This window comes from Meriones unguiculatus, chromosome X (genome assembly GCF_030254825.1).
Source record: "Meriones unguiculatus strain TT.TT164.6M chromosome X, Bangor_MerUng_6.1, whole genome shotgun sequence".
In the NCBI taxonomy this organism is placed as follows: domain Eukaryota; kingdom Metazoa; phylum Chordata; class Mammalia; order Rodentia; family Muridae; genus Meriones; species Meriones unguiculatus.
Window position 1 is genome coordinate 9502802 of NC_083369.1, and position 19951 is coordinate 9522752.

Here is a 19951-nt window from a genome sequence, read left to right on the forward strand (position 1 = left end):
ACAGCTGAGATACAAAGTTAATAAATTGTATTAAAATAATAATAATGAAGAAAATTTTAAAATATCAAAATATATTTAAGGAATCTGTCTAAAAATTTTGACTATGGAAGAAAAAAAAATAAGTTCCAGCTAAAGGGAGTAGTTTTAGAGTATAGCTATTTTCAAGTCTCTGCAGACTTACCCCTCTTGAAAGTTTTTAAGGTTGAAAGATTTGATAATTATTACATGCATGCTCTGGATGCAAAATATTCTAGTTAATCACCAAATCCATCAAGATGTCAGCCAATGAACACAGCCAATAAAGACCTTTAGTTGATTGTATTGGTGTTAGAAGATTACTGCTCAACCATGACAGCTCATGTTTAATCATTTATAATTTGCCCTTACAATGCTTTTCTTTAATTTCATTTTTTGAATAGATGTTCAAGAGTTTATATAACAGTATAAATAAATCGATTATATACAAACAAAGTATATCTAGGGACTTTGTTGATACTTAATATTTCAAAACATGTTTTTAAGCCAGTGGTTCTCAATCTATGTGTTGTGACCCCATTGAGATCACATATCAGATATCCTCTTGCATATACAATATTTATATTATGATTCATAACAGTAGTAGATTTAAGTTATGAAGTAGCAACAAAATAATTTTATGGTTAGGAGTTATCAGAACATGAGTAACTGTGACAAAGAGTTGCAACATTAGGAAGGTAGAAAACCAAATGTTTGAGCCTTCATTCTTGGAAATTCTTTTTTCTCTGGCCCTTATTTCTTTTTTTATAATTTTTTCCTTATCATTATTATTTATTAAAATTTATTCACTTTATATATCTGCAGTAACATCCTCCCTCATTTCCTCCAGGTCCCACGCTCCCTTCTTCTTTTCCTCCTATGTCCCACTACTAGTCCACTGATAGGGGAGGATCTCCTACCCTACTATCTGATCCTAACCTATCAGGTCTCTCATCAGGACTGGCTGGAACCTCTTTCTCTGTGGTCTAGTTAGACCTCCTCCCCAGGTGGTGGTAATCAAAGAGCTGGCTGCTGAGTCCATGTCAGAGACAGTCCCTGCTCCCCTTACTAGGGTGCCACATGGAAACTGAGCTGCCCATGGACTACATCTGAGCAGGGGTCTAGGTCCTCTCTATGCATGGTCCTTTGTTGATTCATCAGTCTCTGCAGGACCCCCTGCCCCCAGAGTTTTCACCTCTGTTGTTCTCCTGTGTAGCTCCTGTCCCCTCCAGGCCTTTCTCATTCCACCTTCTTCCATAAGATTCCATGCACTCTTCCCATGACTCCTTGGCTATGAGTCTCAGGATCTGCTTTGATACCCTGCTAGGTAGAGTCTTTTATAGGCCCCCTGTGGAAGGCTCCTGTCCTTTTCCCTGTTTTCCCCTACTTTTGATGTCTGTCTAGTTTGCCCTTCTGAATAAGGATTAAGCATCTTCCCCAAGGTCCGCCTTGTTGTTTAGCTTCTTCTATAGATTTTAGTATATTTATCCTACATTGTATGGTTAATATCCACTCATAAGTGAGTGTATACCATGTGTGTCTTTCTGCTTCTGGGTTACCTCACTCAGGATGGTTTTTTTCTAGTTCCCACCATTTGCCTACAAATTTCATGATTTCCTTGTTTTTAATTGCTGAGTAGTATTCCATTGTGTAACTGTACCACAATTTCTATATCCATTCTTCGGTTGAGGGACATCTGGGTTGTTTCCAGATTCTGATTATTACCAATAAAGCTGCTGTGAACATAGCTGAGCAAATGTCCTTATTGTGTACTTGAGCCTCTTTTGGATATATGCCTAGGACTGGTATAGCTGGATCTTGAGGTAGCACTATTCCTAATTGTCTGAGAAAGCACCAGATTGATTTCCAAAGTGGTTGTACAAGTTTACATTCCCACCAGCAATGGAGGAGGATTCCCTTTTCTTCACATCCTCTCCAGCATGTATTGTCCTTAAGCTTTTGATCTTACCCATTCTGGGTGTAGGGTCTTTTTACTTTGCATTTTCCTGATGACTAAGGATGTTGAGCATTTATTTAAGTGTTTCTCTGTCGCTTGATATTCCTCTTTTGAAATTCTCTATTTAGCTCTGTGCCCCATTTTTTAATTGGATTACTTGGTGTGTTGGTGTTTAAGTTATTTCTGAATGGAAAAATGCAAAATAATTCATTTTCAAATTTATTGACAAAGGTTATTTATGTGCAGTTCATGACTGTAAATATATTTTGTAACAGAAGAGAAACTTATTTTGTTTTCTTCTTGGAGCAAAGTAAAAATATTTGAGGAAAAAGTTATGAGTAGTTACTCTCTTGAAAAATGGTTTCCGGTTTTGTGGACCTATCTTCATTCCATTTCTCCTTTGCCACCGTGGGAGAAGTGGGAAAGATGTAGCCATTGGATGTGGACAAATTTCAGTTTTACTTTAAGCTATGCAACTAAATTATTTGTAGACACTTAACTTTTTTTTTTGTTTTAGGTTTTTATTTGAAAAGTAGGACTAATCTTGCTTGCTTTGTAAAATTTTGAGAATTTAATGGGATGATATGTATATAAATATATAACACTTTTTTTTGGAGTTTTCTTCTTTGAATCTAAGCACGCTTGCTTATAAAACTGTGTTCCTTTTCATTGTTTTTAGTCCTATAATCCACAAATCTTGTAGTATATTTTGAGACAACAGTTTTACAGTGTAGCTAGATTGGACTCCAACTTACGATCCTCCTGTCTCAATTTTCTGAGTGCTAGAATTACAGGCATGCACCATGATGCCATGTTCCAAGTATGTTTTAAATTGGGTAATATTTAATATTGATATTTAATATCAATCTATCCATGCCCTTAATACTTTTGTAAGCTGATAAAATAATAGACTGGCTTATTATTACAATATACACTGAATGCTAATGATATACTTGATGTCATTTGATTACATAGTTCAAACTGATTATTCATATTGATATTTGTAACATCTAAGTGCTATATAATTAGGGGAAATCTAGTTATTGGTAGAAGGAAACTGGCCAATTGGCTGGTGGCCAAGAAGGCCTGAGCTGATGTGGAAGGGTATATTTATGATAGGAGCTGCTCAGGGATAGAGACAGTTCTGAGATGGGAATGCCAGGAATTTAAATAAGAAAGAGTAAATGAATGTCCCAGGAGAAAATAGAGGAAGAGGGAATAATGTGGCCTATTTTCTTTTCTGAGTCTGAGGGACATGTGAAGCCTAGGTTTTATAGGGGTTAGACCCTTACCATTTCTTCCTCATTCTGTCCTTTTCCAAGGAGAGAGGTAGCTTACAAGTTGTTGTGTTTTTTTAGAGAATATACTGAAGAATTCCCCATGAAGCAGAGGTTAAGGTGAGATTTCAAAATTTGAGAACTTCTTCCTACCGTGTGCCTTTTCCTTCCTCATATATTAAATTGCTTGCTATGTTTCCCAAAGCTTTCATTGTTTTACCCCAAGTAATATTTTTTTTTACAGGGTGTACTACACATTTGTAGACAGATCCACTTTGAGGTACAATGAATTCTAGAAGGACACAGCGCAGAACATCTGGCTTTAGGGCCAAATTTATGTCAAGTTTGTGTTGTTGCCTCCCATTTTTTGGATGTCGTCGACGATCCAAGAATCGGGTAAGCATATCTCGAAATATAGTATTGAATTTTGTTAGGCTGTAACTAAGTAGCAGAAGAGTTGAGGAATGTAGGATGGTTGAGTGTTATGACTGTGTGCAAAGAGCAATATAATGTTTGCTACTAAAGAATATATACATGTTCACTCCATTCTGTCTTTTCACCATTGGGGGTTGGGGAAATGGGTCAAGATTGGGATTTCAAACAACTTGTCAAGTTGATGTGGGTAAAAATAAACACGACAAAGTCAAATCCTGAGAAATACTAAAACAGAAATGAGTACAAGATGGTCTTCAATTGGATATGTATAAATATAGCAAATAATTGTGTAGGGCCTATGAGAACTTTCAGTCACACATATCAATAATTGAATGTCCTATGGTCACAAACAGTGAACATGGTTTAATACATAGCTATATTGATAGCATAGAGGGACTGAGATGTAACCTTTAAATATTATTTTGTACTTAAGGTTTTATCATGCCATTCACAGGCTGTACACGTGCTCAGTTTCAGCATCTATGGCCAAAGTGATTCCTTTCAAATTCTTAGAAAATTGTCTTGAAACAACAATAATGACAAAAATGAAAAGACCTGAAGTGTTAGCTGAATTTTAAGTCTCCACATAGTTGAAGAGGCATTATATGAGGGTAGAAGCAATGGGTCAGGCAGCCCCTAAACATTTGCACTCGAATCATACTTAATGAGATGGCTGATAAAGTGCAGTGAGTCAAGTTTGTTTTAGCACAGCATAGCTCTCACTTCAAAATACTTAGCATTAATTGAAATATATATGAAAATTTCCCCTTTGAGCTTTGTTAGAATAAAACAAAAAACTACCATTATGAATAATCAGTAGATTTTTGGAAAACATTTTAAGTAATGTAAGTCTATGAAATAAGGTTCATTCACCAGTTCAAAGGGGAAAGTTGGATTCCTAAACATCCATTTTGTTTCTCATTATAATTTTGATAGCATTTGCCCTTGGGTGTTTTTAAACAGCTTCATAGACTTTAAGATTTTCCAGACCTCTTTTACATTTGTAAATATTTAACACCAACCTTCCCCACACCCCCGGTTTCCAATGTGCCTACACATTTTTCATTTGTTTATCCTAACTTCCAAGGCTGTGTTCTAGCAAAATAAAAATGATATATGTGAAATTATTTCTAGTTAATCATCACATTTCTGTTTTATCATGTTACTGTAGTTCTTACTAGATAATTTTTCTCTATACGCAAACCAAATGTTTATGACAATTGGTTGAAGTAAATTAGGCTGATAAGCTGCTCTCACTTTTTATTCTATATAGGCATAAGTTCTTTAAGCATTTAAGAGGTAAAACCAGAAATTGGAGAAAAGTGACCATTTTTAGTGTGCTATTAACTCCAGTGCATATGTTTGAAAGCTGTGGTAGGCATGCTGAAGTGATGTTTATTTTTCTTTCTCCAATTTCATCATAGATATGTCTAAATGTACCAAGGTTGCATGACCAAGCAACTGGTAATTTGAGGCAATTAGCTACTTGTTTGGGCTTAAAGATAATCAACCCTCATTTTTTACTTTTTTTTTTCAGTAAAATGTTCAGTTGAAATTTCATTCAATTACTGACTTCACACAAAGTGAAGTGGAGAATTGAAGCAATTATCTACATGATTCAAACCAAAAAATGACCTCTTTGACCTCTATTATAGTACCTGACTTTTAAACAAACTGTTTTGCTTGAAAACTGGAAAAAATGTTACTGTTAAATATTTACGAATATAACTTTTTTTGGAAAACTGCTTAAATCTTCAACTTCTACTTTTGTTTATATGGCCTAAACATTAAATAATGAAATGTGTGATTCACTGAATTTTCAGAAGAAATACACTTTGAAAATAAGTATGAATTTATAATTTTTGCTAAAAGAACAAGCTTATTAAGAGGGAAACATGGCAGATTCAAGATGTTTCTTCTCTTTACTGTTAAACATTGTTCTAAAGGTGTTCAATAATGAAAATGAGACTTAAATTAGCATTTGAAGCGTAAGCAAGACAAGTAATATGGAACATCATAATAGGCAGCTACAAACAGGGATAGTTGAATAATTCCATGGTGACTTCCATATTGCAAACATGCATTTTTTTAAATAATAAAAATATACTTAATGTAAGATAAACATATTAAAATCTGTACACCTAAAGAAGCTAAGCAAGAAGGAGGACCTTGGGTAAGATGATCAATCCCCATTTAGAAAGGCAAATGGGATAGACAAAGGAAGAGGGAGAAAACAGGAAACAGGACAGGAGCTTACCTAGAGAACCTCTGAAATACTCTATGCAGTAAGATATCAAAGCAGAGGCTTAGACTCATGGCCAAATTTAGGCAGAGTGCAGGTAATCTTATGAAAGAAGTGGAATATAGAAAGACATGGAGGGGACAGGAGCTCCACAAGGAGAGCAAAACAAACAAACAAACAAACAAACAAACAAACAAAAGATCTGGGCTCAGGGGTCTTTGCAGAGACTGACACTCCAACCAAGGACCATTCATGGAGATAACCTAGAACCCCTGCACAGATCTAACCCATGACAGCTCAGTCTCCAAAGGGGCTCCTTAATAAGGGGAACAGGGGCTGTCTCTCTGTACTCAGTGGTGGGCTCTTTGATCACCTCCCCCTGAGGTGAGTGCAGCCTTACCAGGCCACAGAGCAGCCAGTCCTGATGAGCCCTGATAGACTAGGGTCAGAGGGAAGAGGAGGAGGACTTTCCCTATCAATGAATTGGGGGAAGGGCATGGGTGGAGAAAGGGGAGGGAGGGTAGGATTGGGAAGGGACAAAGGAAAGGGCTGCAGCTAGGATACAAAGTGAATAAACTGTAATTAATAAATATAAATAATTAAAAAATTTAAAATATTTATTTTCTCTTATATATTACATCTTCAGTTTCCCCCTCCCAGTTCCTCCTACCCACCTTCCCTCTTCCCTAGATCCACTCCTTCTCCATTTGTCTTCAGAAAAGAACAGGCCTCCCAGGGATATCAACCAAACATGCATACCAAGCTATATCAAGAAGAGAAACAAATACTCTTATCAAGGCTGAACAAGGCAACCCAATCAAAGAAAAAGGGTGCCAAAAGCAGGCAAAGGAGTCAGAGACACACTCACTCCCACAGTTTGGAGTCTCACAAGAAAATTAAGCTACTCAGTCAAAACATATATGCAGAGGACTTGGGTAAGATTCATACAGGTTGCCTGAGTGTCAGTTCAGTCTCTGTGAACCCTATAAGCCCTGCTTTATTGATTCTGTGGGCTGTCTTCTTTTGGTATCCTTCTGATGAAGCTACCAGAGAAGCTTCATCCAGCAATTGATAGGAGCAAATGCAGAGAGCCACAGCCAAACATTAAGTGAAGCTTGGGGAATCTGACAGAAAGAGAAGAAGGATTATAAGAGCTAAACTTGCATTTTTATCACAACATTAGTAAATTTAAATGATGAACAAAAACAATAGTCATTTATTTATTTATTTATTTATTTATTTATCTTTTTATTTATTTATTACAGTTTATTCACTTTGTATCTTTGCTGTAGCCCCCTCCCTTATCTCTTCCTAGTCCCACCCACCCTCCCTATTCTCCCCTATGCCCTTTCCCTAGTCCCTTTATAGGCGAGGACCTCCTCTCCTTCAATCTGACCCTAGTCTAACTTTGTATAACCACTTTGGAAATCGATCTGGTGCTTTCTTAGAAATATTTTCTAAGAAAATCAATGCTCCCTCCAAGATCCAGCTATACCACTACTGGGCATATACCCAAAAGATGCCCCACCATTCAATAAGGACATTTACTCAGCTATGTTCATACCAGCTTTATTTGCAATAGCCAGAATCTGGAACAAACCTAGATGTCCCTCAAAGGAGAAATAGATACAGAAATTGTGGTACTTTTACACAATGGATTACTACTCAGCAATTAAAACAAGGAATCATGAAATTTCCTGGCAAGTGGTGGGATCTAGAAAAGATCATCCTGAGTGAGGTATCCCAGAAGCAGAGAGGCACATAGGATATATACTCATTTATAAGAGGCTATTACACATATAATAAAGGGCTTCATCTGAGTAGAGGGTCTAGGTCCTCTCCATGTATAGTTCTTGGTTGATTCATCAATCTCTGCAGGACCCCCTTAGCACACATTTATTTTGGCTCTGTTGGTCTCCTTGTGGAGTTCCTCTTCACTCCAGGTCTTTATATCTCCACTTTCTTCCATAAGATTCCCTACACTCTGCACAAACCTCTTTGGAAATCAATCTGGTGCTTTCTAAGAAAATTAGAAATAGTGCTACCTCAAGATCCAGCTATAGTACTCCTGGGCATATATCCAAAAGATGCTCAACCATACAACAAAGACATTTGCTCAAATATGTTCATAGCAGCTTTATTCATAATAGCTAGAATCTGGAAACAACCCAGATCAAAGGATGAATGGATACAGAAAGTGTGGTACATTTACACAATGGAATACAAGTCTTTTATTGAAGAAAGTGCTTTAAAGCAACAGAAAGTACAACATAATTAATTTTTTTATTATTACTTAGGAAATCAAGAATACAGGAAAGCAAATTTACTCTGACAATGTGACTATGACACAAGTTGCAGATTCAGTGAATTATACATTTTAGAATCGAGGTGTATTTTGACCACAAGAAACAGACCATGTGACTATTTGAATTTTGTCCACATGTGATCAGACAAACCAATGACAAAATGGATCTACATTGGAATTGTTAAGCATTTATAAAATACCCTTCATCATCAGTTCCCTTCCCCACAAAGTAGTCATTATTTTCTATAGTCATCAAAATTACTCTACTTATATATATATAATTAAATAAGTTTAGCAATTGAAAAAGTGAAAACTAAGATTACAAAAAAGTGACCAAAGTCACTCAGCATATGATAGAAATGATGATTTGCATACAAGTCTCTCAGAGGCTACATCACCCTGCTGCTTGTTTATGAGAAAAGGGATACTGAAGAGTTTAATCAACATAATTATTAATTATTAGATTCTACACTTTCAAAATAAATATATTGTTTTACAAAAGTTTACTATGGAACCTGATCTGGCTCATTGGGAAAATCTTTAAAGATTTTGGGCTCAACTTTGTATGGTTACAGAAAACATATAAATTCTCAAATATTGTCCTTGTAGCTTCCTTCTTTCTATGGCTGTAATTGCATCAATGTCTTATTTATTATTTTATTGTTTTTCAAGACAGAGTATCTCTGTGTAGTCCTGACTGTCCTGGAACTAGCTCTGTAGACCAGGCTGGCTTTGAATTCACAGAGATCCACACAGACTAGAACTGTTATAAAGAAAATATATGCAATACTAAAGGAACAAAAGGCAAATAAATACTTATTAAATTGTCAAGCATGAAGCCTTAAGAGAGGTGGTATAGGCATCATTAGGTGTAAATACAGAATGGAAGAGTAAGATACAGTGATAATGGTATTGCTGGAGTAATGCAGTATACAGAGAATATAACTAGAACATGAGACTAGAATGGGATGCAGCCACCAGTTCCTACAAAGAACTTGTACGCTTCTGAGTTTAGATGTGATCTTGAATGTGATAATTTATATTTGAAATTTTTAAACCTAGTAGGTAACATAACCATCTATACCAACAAAATGTAAGTATTAGGAAAGTCAACTTACCCTTATTTCAAAAATCTTAACTTCTAAAAGCCCATTTTTGATATTCCTGTATTCTGCCAAGAATACTTTATTCTACATGCTGACAGCATGTAATCTGAGCTTCTTTTCTTTCTGTATTACTGATACATGAGACTACTACCTACATGAAAGAGTGAACTTTTTCAAGTCAGGAAACATCTCAGTCTCCTTTGTAACATGTCTACAGAAGTAAGGCAGCTGTGAGAAAGCAGAGAGATTAAAAGAGAAAAATGTTCGTGAATTTGTAAGCTAGAATCAGAGTTTAGATTGAGAAAAAAGTCAAGGAGTCTACTTGAAAGCTCTCAAAATGTCTAGGTGAGAAATGATGAGTGACTAAGCTGGAAGCAGTTAATAGAATAGAGAAAAAACAGTGAAGGAATTCACTAATTCACTAATATGGGAATTTATCTTTTGCCTACATCCATTAATATTGTCTATATGCCAGAAGCCAACATAAATTTTGATGGAAGGCAATCCAACAGTATAGATATTGTTTATTTTTAATTAATTTATTTATTACAATTTATTCATTTTGTATCCCTGCTGTAGCCCCCTCCATCATCTCCTCCTATTCCCACCCATCCTCCTTCTTCTTCCCCTATGTCCCTTCCTTAGTCCCCTAATAAGGAAGGACCTCCTCCTCTTTTATCTGACTCTAGCCTATCAGGTCTCATTAGAGCTAGTTGCATAATCTTCCTCTGTGGCCTGACAAGGCTGCACCCCCCATGTGGAGGTGACCAAAGAGCCAGACACTGAGTTCATGTCAGAGACAGCCCTTGCTCCCCTCACTAGGGAACTGACTTAGAAACACAAATAATAGAATGTTAAACAATATGCTCTGATATTGTTTCTTGCTCAAAGAAGCTGAGAATGATTGTTACTTGTTGGTGCTAAACACTGATTATGTAACTGCTGCAGTTTGAAGTCAGGTACTAATACTTGTTATTTGTGTTAATCATCATTGATAAGTGATACACATAAAACACAAGGTACCTCTTTGATGGTCTGGTAGAATTCTGCTTTGAAACCATCTGGCCCAGGGTTTTTTTTTTTTTTGGAGGGGAGACTGTTAGTCACTGCTTCAATTTCCTTGGGGGATATAGGGCTATTCAGTCTTTCCACCTGGTCTTGACTTAATATTGGTAGATGGAATCTATCAAGAAAATTGTCTATTTCATTTAGATTTTCAAATTTTGTGGCATATAGGCTTTCGTAGTATGACCTAATGATTGTTTGGATTTCCTCAGTGTCTGTAGTTATGTCATCCTTTTCATTTCTGATTTGGGGGCAGGGAGGAGATGAGGGAGGGAGGGTGGGATTGGGGAGGGAATGAGGGAGCGGGATACAGCTGGGATACAGAGTTAACAAAATGTAACTAATAAAAATAAAATAAAAAAAAAACCACAAAGTACCTTCCAAATGCTTAAATAATCCAGCTGAGTGGAAAAAGTTTGGAAAAGAAGAAGATGGTATACTGAGCATCCATATATGAGACAGAATTAACTTAGCAAATTCTGAGAACATAGAAAAATGATTGGCATGGATTAAAGCATTAAGTATAAAATACTGCAAACCGAGGACAGAGTTATATACAAAGCCTCATAGACCATTTAAAAAATTTGGATTTTGTTTTAGAAACATTGAAGACCGGGTAATTAAAACAAACTACACTTAAGTTGGCTTCATTTGCAACAGAAATGATAATTTGACATATATACATATATACATATTCATATATATATATGAAAGTTGAGAAAGATGGAGGAATTAAAGACAATGTTTCTAGAGCAGTTGACTATACACTAATGACCATAGCAGAAGTAAAGCACAAAAGGCCAATAATAGAATTTTTATAATCGAAAAATTGGTTTAGTTTGTGACACATTGAATTAAGGTGGATGATAAGTTTATTAGATATTTAGCAGACATTCTGACTGAGTACTGACAAAGTTCTTTGGTAGAAAATGGGACAGTTGAGATTGTAGGAGTAGATTACAGAGTTTAACAAACACAAAATAAAGTCTCTCACGTGTGTGACTGTGTGTGTGTGTGTGTGTGTGTGTGTGTGTGTGTGTGTGTGAATGAAAGGGAGATGCCTAGAGAAAGAATAATCAATAAAGACAGAATAGTTCAGAAAGTTGGGAGGAAGTAAGAAGGATTTACAAAGATAGAAATTAAGAAAATAAATGTAAAATGTAAACACTCCATCTTTTAGTACAGATTGAAGTGGATTATTATTATTTTAATTTATCTTATATTTTGAAATGAGTTCTTACTTTATACACAGACTAGCATCAAACTCATAGATTTAAATGATCTTCCAGACTCAGCTTTCTAAGAAGCTCTGATTATTTACTTAGTATTTACTCAGGACTGAACCCAGGCCCTTATGCATGCTATCTAAATGTTCTAACACCAATCTACATATTAAGGTCTCAATTTTTAACACTTTATTATTTATTTATGAAAATTATACATATATATTTCAGTGTACCTATTACTTTTGTATAACTTATAAACATTGTACTTTCCAACTTTTCTATTTTATTAATTACAGTTTATTCACTTTGTATCCCCCCTATTGCTCACTCCCTCCTCCCCTCCCAATCCCACCTTTCCTCACCTTTCTTCACCCATGCTCCTTCCCAAGTCCACTGATAGGGGAGGACCTCCTTTCTTTCCTTCTTATCCTAGTCTATCAAGTCTCATCAGAAGTGGCTGCATTGTCTTCTTCTGTGGCCTGGTAAGGCTGCTCCCCCCTCAGGGGAAGGTGATCAAAAACGCAGGACAATCAGTTCATGTCAGAGACAGCCCCTGTTCCCATTACTATGGAACCCACTTGGACACTGAACTGCCATGGGCTACATTTGTGCAGGGGTTCTATGTTATCTCCCTGAATGGTGCTTGGTTGGAGTATCAGTCTCAAAAAAGGCCCCTGTACCCAGATGTTTTGGTTCTGTTGCTCTCCTTATAGAGCTCCTGCCCTCTCCCTGTCTTGCTATTTCCCCCTTCTTTCATAAGATTCCCTGCACTCTGCCCAAAGTTTGGCTATAAGTCTCAGTATCTACTTCGATATCCTGCAGGGTAGAGCCTTTCAGAGGTCCTCTGTGGTAGGCTACTGTCCTGTTCCCTCTTTTCTTCCTCTTTTGATGTCCATCCTCTTTGCCTTTCTGAATGGGAATTGAGCATCTTAGCCAGAGTCATCTTTCTTGATTAGTTTCTTTAGGTGTACAGATTTTAGTATGTTTATCCTATATTATATATCTAATATCCACTTGAGTAAGTATATACTCTCTGTGTCTTTCTGCTTCTGAGATACCTCACTCAGAATCTTTTCCAGTTCCCACCATTTGTCTGAAAATTTCATGGTTTCCTTGGTTTTTTTTTGTTTGTTTGTTTGTTTTTGTTTTTTTATTGCTGAATAATATTCCATTGTGTAGATGTACCACAATTTCTGTATCCATTCAACTGATGGGCATCTGGGTTGTTTCCAGCTTCTGGCTATTACAAATAAAGCTGCTACAAAAATGGTTGAGCAAATGTCCTTGTTGTGTACTTGAGCATCTTTTGGATATATGCCTAGGAGTAGTATAACTGGATCTTGAGGAAACACTATTCCTAATTGTCTGAGGTCTCAATTTTATCCTTGGATAATTAGCCCAGGTCATGAGGTTACCACTGTACCTTTGACAAACATATTTGTCGTTATTTTTCCCAATTAAATATGTAATCACCAGTTATCTGAAATCTTTCTAAAGTCAGTTCATCTCTTAACTCATGCTTCATTCACTTTTTTTGGAAAATTACTTGATTATTTAGTCTGGATCAAATAAAATATCTCTTTTGAGAATCAAGTATTGGGTTTTTGTTTTTGTTTTTTCAAGACAGGGAATCTTTATGTATTCCTGTGTGTCCTATATCTCTCTATGAAGAATAGGCTAACCTTGAACTCACAAAGATCTGGCTGACTCTGCCTACAAATAGCTGGATTAAAGGCATACAACATCATTCCCAGCCTTAATATTTGATATTTTTAATAATTTAACTACTTAGATAATTATATGCACTATGAAAAACACAGAAATAACAAAGAAAAGATGATCAACCAAAATAAAGTTGTTAAATTGCTGGACATACGCATAATTAAAGGCATGTAAGTCTATAGTTCTCAGAAACATTTGTTACACATGCAAGGGTACATATACTCTCACACCTTTCTCCAAAGAAAATTAATACTGTTATCGTCTTTAAATTGGTAGACTTTATAATGACTGAATATCTTTGCATAGATCCTTTCCTTCTATTATTTTTATCTTTTTTCTTCTTTTATTGTTTCCTTGTCCCTCTTTCTGCTTCTTTTGAATTATGTGTATTTCATTCCTTCATTTTAGCTTCCATATTATTTATGAAAATTTTTTAATTTATTTATTTTTATTTATTATAATTTATTTACTTTGTATCCCAGCTGTAGCCCCCTCCCTAGTACCCTTCCAATCTCACCCTTCTTCCCTCTTCTCCTTCCATGCCCCTCCCCAAGTCCATTGATAGGGGAGGTCCCCCTCCCCTTCCATCTGACCCTAGCCTATCAGTTCTCATCAGGACTGCTGCATTGTCTTCCTCTGTGGCCTGGTAAGCCTGCCCTCCCCCTTCAGGGGAAGTGATCAAAGAGCCAGCCATGGAGTTCATGTCAGAGCCAGTCCCCAGTCCCCTTACAAGGGTACCCACTTGGACACTGAGCTACCATAGACTACAGCTGTGCAGGGGTTCTAGGTTTTCTCCATGCATGGTCCTTGGTTGAGTATCAGTCTCACAAAAGACCCCTCGGCCCAGATTTTTTGGTTCTGTTGCTCTCCTTTTGGAGCTCCTGTCCCTTCCAGGTCTTTCGTTCTCCACCTTCTTTCATAAGATCATCTGAATTCTGCCTAAAATTTGGCTGAGTCTCAGCATCTACTTTGGTGCTCTGCTGGCTAGACTCAAAGTAGGTTCCTGTCCTGCTTCCTGTTTTCTTCCTCTTCTGATATCTATCCAGTTTGACTTTCTGCATGAGGATTGATTATTTTCCCCAGGGTCTTCCTTCTTGCTTAGCTTCTTTAGGTGTACAGATTTAAGTATGTTTATCCTATATTATCCACTTATACGTGAGTATATATCATGTGTGTCTTTCTGCTTCCGGGTTACCTAACTCAAGATATCTTTTCTAGTTCCTTCCATTTGCCTGCAAATTTCATCATTTCCTTGTTTTTAATGGCTGAGTAGTATCAAAAACTCAAGTGACAACACATGCTGGAGAAGATGTGGAGAAAGGAGAACCCTTCTCCGTTGCTGGTGGGAATGTAAACTTATACAACCACTTTGGAAATCAATTTGACATTTTAGGAAAAATTAATTTTAAAAAGTCAAGTATAGTGCTACATCAAGTTTCAGCTATACCACTCTTAGGCATATATCCAAAATATGCTCAAGTATACAGCAAAGACAGTTGCTCAACCATTTTTGTAGCAGCTTTATTCATAATAGCCAGAATCTGGAAACAACCTAGATGTCCCTCAACTGAGGAATGGATACAGAAACTGTGGTACATTTACACAGTGGAATGCTACTCAGCCATTAAACTCTTGATCCTTTTGTCTCTACCTCCCAAATATTAGGATAATGAGTTTCCCAACTATTCCTGGCTCCTTCTGTATTTGCAACTCAACGTACATATTTAATTATAAACTTTATTTAAGAAATATGCTTGGCTGGGCAGTGGTGACACAGCCTTTAATCCCAGTACTCAGGAAGAAATATGCTCGTATATCCTATATTTCTCTCCCACTGATTTGTTTCTTTTTCTTATAAGTATTTTTATATTTAAACATGGTTAAGATTATTGAATATGGTTAAAATAAAACAAAGAATATATATTTAATACAGAATATTCTTTTTCTATTTTTATGATTTTTATATGTAATTAATGAGTTTTGTTATGGCATTCTCTCTCATATATATGTACATTTGTTCTTGCTTAAATTTGTTCTTAGTTATCCTTTGTATTTCCCCATTCTTTCTTCTCACTGATTTCCTTTTTCCCATGAATAATTTCCTTTCTGCAGTCATTAAATGTTTTATGATTGTATATATACCTATATGCATATATAAAAATTGAGAATATACCTATGTGAGAAAATACAAAATAGTTATCTTTCCTCCATCTGTTACTTCTCTTATTTCTCCCTTTTCACTCCTGTTAGACTCCTCTAAGAAAGCTCTTTATCTACCTACATTCATTGTGAGCATGTGTGTTTACATATAAAAGACAACATGTTACTTATCTTTCTGATTCTATTATTTTTGTCGAAAGATTCTCCGGCTTCATTCATACATCATCTATCAAATGACAGTTTCACTGTAACTCCATTTTGTCTCCTTGAATACTGGCCAGTAAGTGAGTGAGTGCTCTGTCCGTGTCTGTTCTTGTTTGTCTGTGTATCTATGTTGTCTCTGTGTTCTCTGTGTTGCGTTCTATCTGAATCCTTAAAGGACTTAAGCCAACTCTGGTAAGCCCAAGTGTTCTAGGTGGAGGGGCTGGTAGAGACCCCTGCCAGGTGTGCCCAGACACATCTCGACTTGCCCTGTGTCTGGCGGAGTTTGAGGGAACCCAGGTGGGATATGCCACTGCTCTGGCCTTTGGTTTGTTGGAACAGGACAAAGAGCCCATCAAGGGTCAGGCCACAGTTCCAAACTCTGGTTTAGTTGTGTGGAGCCCAATTTCGGGGCAGGCCATCCCTAGTGAAACAGGACATAGCGCCTATCGAGGGTTAGGCCACCATTCCGAGTTATTACTATTATTATTATTATTATTATTATTATTATTATTAGTGCATGCTGTACAGGTACATTATTGTCTCGTGTTGTCTTTTTGTGTTTTTGTTTGCTTGTGATAACCTCAGTAGGCCAGTGACCAAACAGCTGTGTGCCATGGTGATTCTGCCTGCTCCTTGTTCCCACTGCTAAAAACTTGGGCTCCACTGGTTGTTGGTAGGAGCATGCCTTAAGGTAGGACATGTGGGAAACAACCAAGTATGGTATGGCTGGAAAAAAAAACTCCATTTTGAATGTATACTAAAATTTTTATCCATTCATCTATTATCAGGTACATAGTTTGGTTCCATATTTTAGTGTAATTTGATATTAATATGGTACATTTATGATAAATGATATCAATGAATAATTAATAACTACAAGTAGTGTTTTCTTCAGCTCTTAGTTTTTATGGTATTTAAAAAATTGCTGCTATTTATCCAAGTTCTCACCGAGGATATCACCTTCTATGTCCTATATTATTTTTTATTTGCTGGCATCAGTGCCTGCCAAAATGGAATAAGTAACAAGGAGTGAAAAGGGGCTGAAGCAGCCTGAATCAAGATTGGGGATGAGGACCATCTCTGCAGATGCTCAAGAACTACTGTTTGGATGGATAGATGAATGAATGCTAATATTGTTAAATGCTAATATGAAGAAATGTCATCAAATATAGTGATTTATGGAAGAATGAATGCATATTCTGTTAAATGATAATATTCAAAATTTTAACAAATACAGCGATTTAGGGAAGAGTTGTAAAAGACAGCTTTTATCTCTCTTGATATAATCAGAGAACAGACTTTTGACTTAACTATGTAGAAATTTTATATTTCATATCTTAATATTTATTTAAAAATTTTTCCTTTATTATTTATTACAGTTTATTCACTTCCTCCCCTTTCAGTTGACTATGAAAAGGGCAGGGGAGGAGATGAGGGAGGGAGGGTAGAATTGGGAGGGAATGAGAGAGGGTGCTATGGCTGGGATACAAAGTAAATAACCTGTGATTAATATAAAAAATGAAAATAATAAAAAAAACTCAAGGAACAACACATGCCATAAAGTTGTGGAGAAAGGGGAACCCTCCTCCATTGCTGGTGGGAATGTAAACTTGTACAACCACTTTGGAACTCAAACATTCACTTTTTAGAAAATTAGTAATAGTGCTACCTCAAGATCCAACTATAGCACTCCTGGGCATATATCTGAAAGATACTCAACCAGACAACAAGGACATTTGCTCAAGTATGTTCACATTTTAACATTTATGATTAAATATCCTATTATAAAATTAGGTGTTCAAAATGACTATGATTGTCAAGTGGAACAATGATCCACTGAAACAGAAAATTTAAAAATTAAATGGCAGAATGCATCCTTAAATATTCTTTGCAAAGCTTTTTCACAGTCCCTGAATTTCTTCCTTCTTTCTCTTCCTCTTAGTCCTCCTCCACCTTATTTATTCTTGCTCTGTTTATCTCTTTCCCACTCTTGAGGCTCTGAACATGCTAATTTCTAAGTATACCTCACTACAAGCCTATTTTTTCTTTTGTTGATGTTTTCTATGGGAAGATTAGATGATTCTGGATCAATGGTTGCCATCAACAATATTCTTGTATAGACAAATGATCATGACATCATTCATTTGAAGCTAAATATTTATGTCAGGAGGGTATTCAAATACGTTCTTTAACGTACTTTGATTGCCCCTGAGAACAATAGTTTCTTCACATCCACTCCTCATAAGTATGGCATAGGAAATAAAAGCAGTCTGAAGCTTCTGAAATAGCAGGGAAGAGAATTACAAGACTGGGAGTTGTCAATGTTGACATGATCATTCTACATCATGCCAAGCTCTTTGCAGCATTATATTTGGGCACTATATTGATAACTCAGGCTCAGTGGAGGAAGTACCAGAAATGTAGAATAAGTTTATATTCTTTATGTATACTAAACTTGCTCATTTTGTTTATTTCTTGGGCAGACTAAAGCAAGAAGCAATCATAAATAGTTTATTCAGAAATAATTCTTCTTGGGGGCTGGAGAGATGGCTCAGAGGTTAGGAGCACCAGCTGCTCTTCCAAAGGTCCTGAGTTCAATTCCCAGCAACCACATGGTGGCTCACAACCATCTATACAGGCATCTGATGCCCTCTTCTGGTATACAGATATACTTGCACTCGCCTACATTAAATAAATAAATAAATAAATCTTAAAAAAAAAAAAATCTTACTTAAATACACCCTTTAAAAAAAAAAAAAAAAGAAATAATTCTTCTTATCAATATTGAAAATAAAACTTGCCAGAGCTTGTATTAGTGATGATACACAGTTCATTTCTATAATGGTTATAAAGTCAGATTAATTAAATATTTTCTGGAACTTTATATCTCAGAAAATAAGACAGGATTTTTTATCATAATGTCTGAAAATTTCTAAAGTAGATACTTATTCGAGTAAAGAAGATAAACCATATATAATAGACCTAATTATATTTTACCTATTATAGACGGAAGTAAAAACGCAGATTATTTTTAGAAGTTCAAGCAGAAAAGCAAAAGTAATCTGCTTTTAAAATTGGAGGCATATTAGCTTTTGTGCTAGATGGAGATCATCTAATCTAAACAGAACCCCATGCCTCTAGTAAATGTTCAAATGTTGGTTCTAATCAAATTGAGATCAATAGTTCATTGTTCCCTTTCTATACTGCACACTAAATAAATGTATGACAGTAATTCAAGTCTGAGTAAATAGATATATTAGAGAAAGGCAATTTGGACTGATAAGTATCATTATTTGAGATGCTGACATGAATGCAAACACTGAATAGATAAATTTTGAAGGCTCCACTCACCTATCCAGTCATTCGTGTATGGTTTATAAAACAGCAGTGGCTCAAATCTGTTTGAAAACAAATGGGAAATATTCAGTATTCTAGAAAGAAAAGCTATGGCTAAAGTAAAAGGATGATCTTACCAATTGCCTATAAAAGGTGGTAGTCAGTGGTGCCCAGGGGTTCTAGGTTATATCCATGCATGGTCCTTGGTTTGAGAATCAGTCTCAGAAAAGACCCCTGGGCCCAGATATATTTGGTACTTGTGGAGCTCCTGTTCTCTCCAGGTCTTACTAACTCTAAATAGTGATCATTGCTATTCTTCCTGTAGCTTAGCTATTGCTCATTCTTCAACAAATATAGCAAAATAGATTTAAACTATTATTGTATCCACAGTATATGAGTATATAAATTCTAATTGTTAATTGTTAATTTGGCTTACACTTAGTCTTTGTCATTGCTGTTCATCACCAAAGGAAGTCAAGACACGAACTAAAGCAGGGCAAGAAGGAGATAAGGGCAAGGCAGGAGATAATGCAGAGGCCATGGAAGAGTACTGTTTACTGGCTTGCTCCCTGTGGATTGCTCAGCCTGCTTTCTTATAGAATCCAGGACCACCAGCTTAAGGATAATATCACCCACAATGGGCTGAGCCCTCCCCTATTGATCAGTAATGAAGAAAATGACTCTTATGGAGGATCTTCTCAATGGAGGTTCCTTCCTGTGTGATGATGACGCTAGCTTCAGTTAAGTTGACATTAAAGCCAGTAAAACAATTAAAAAAAAACTAAGTATACATTTATCCTAATAATAGTTGTGCCAGTATGGCACCAGAATATCTTTCAAGCAGGTAGGTCACTGTTGTAGGTCTTTGGATTTGTAGCTGAAACATTTTGATGATTACATT

General features: G+C 36.1%; 1 protein-coding gene across 2 annotated transcripts in view; it reads left to right on the plus strand.

Moving 5' to 3' along the window:
- Rps6ka6 (ribosomal protein S6 kinase A6) overlaps window positions 1–19951 on the plus strand; it is a 173116-nt gene that overhangs the window by 47616 nt on the left and 105549 nt on the right. For both annotated transcript variants that reach the window (XM_060374329.1, XM_060374330.1), the window contains exon 2: window positions 3494–3645. In XM_060374329.1, the coding sequence (XP_060230312.1) occupies window positions 3535–3645 (111 nt within the window). In that variant the 5' untranslated portion in view covers window positions 3494–3534. The remainder of the gene's footprint in view (window positions 1–3493; window positions 3646–19951) is intronic.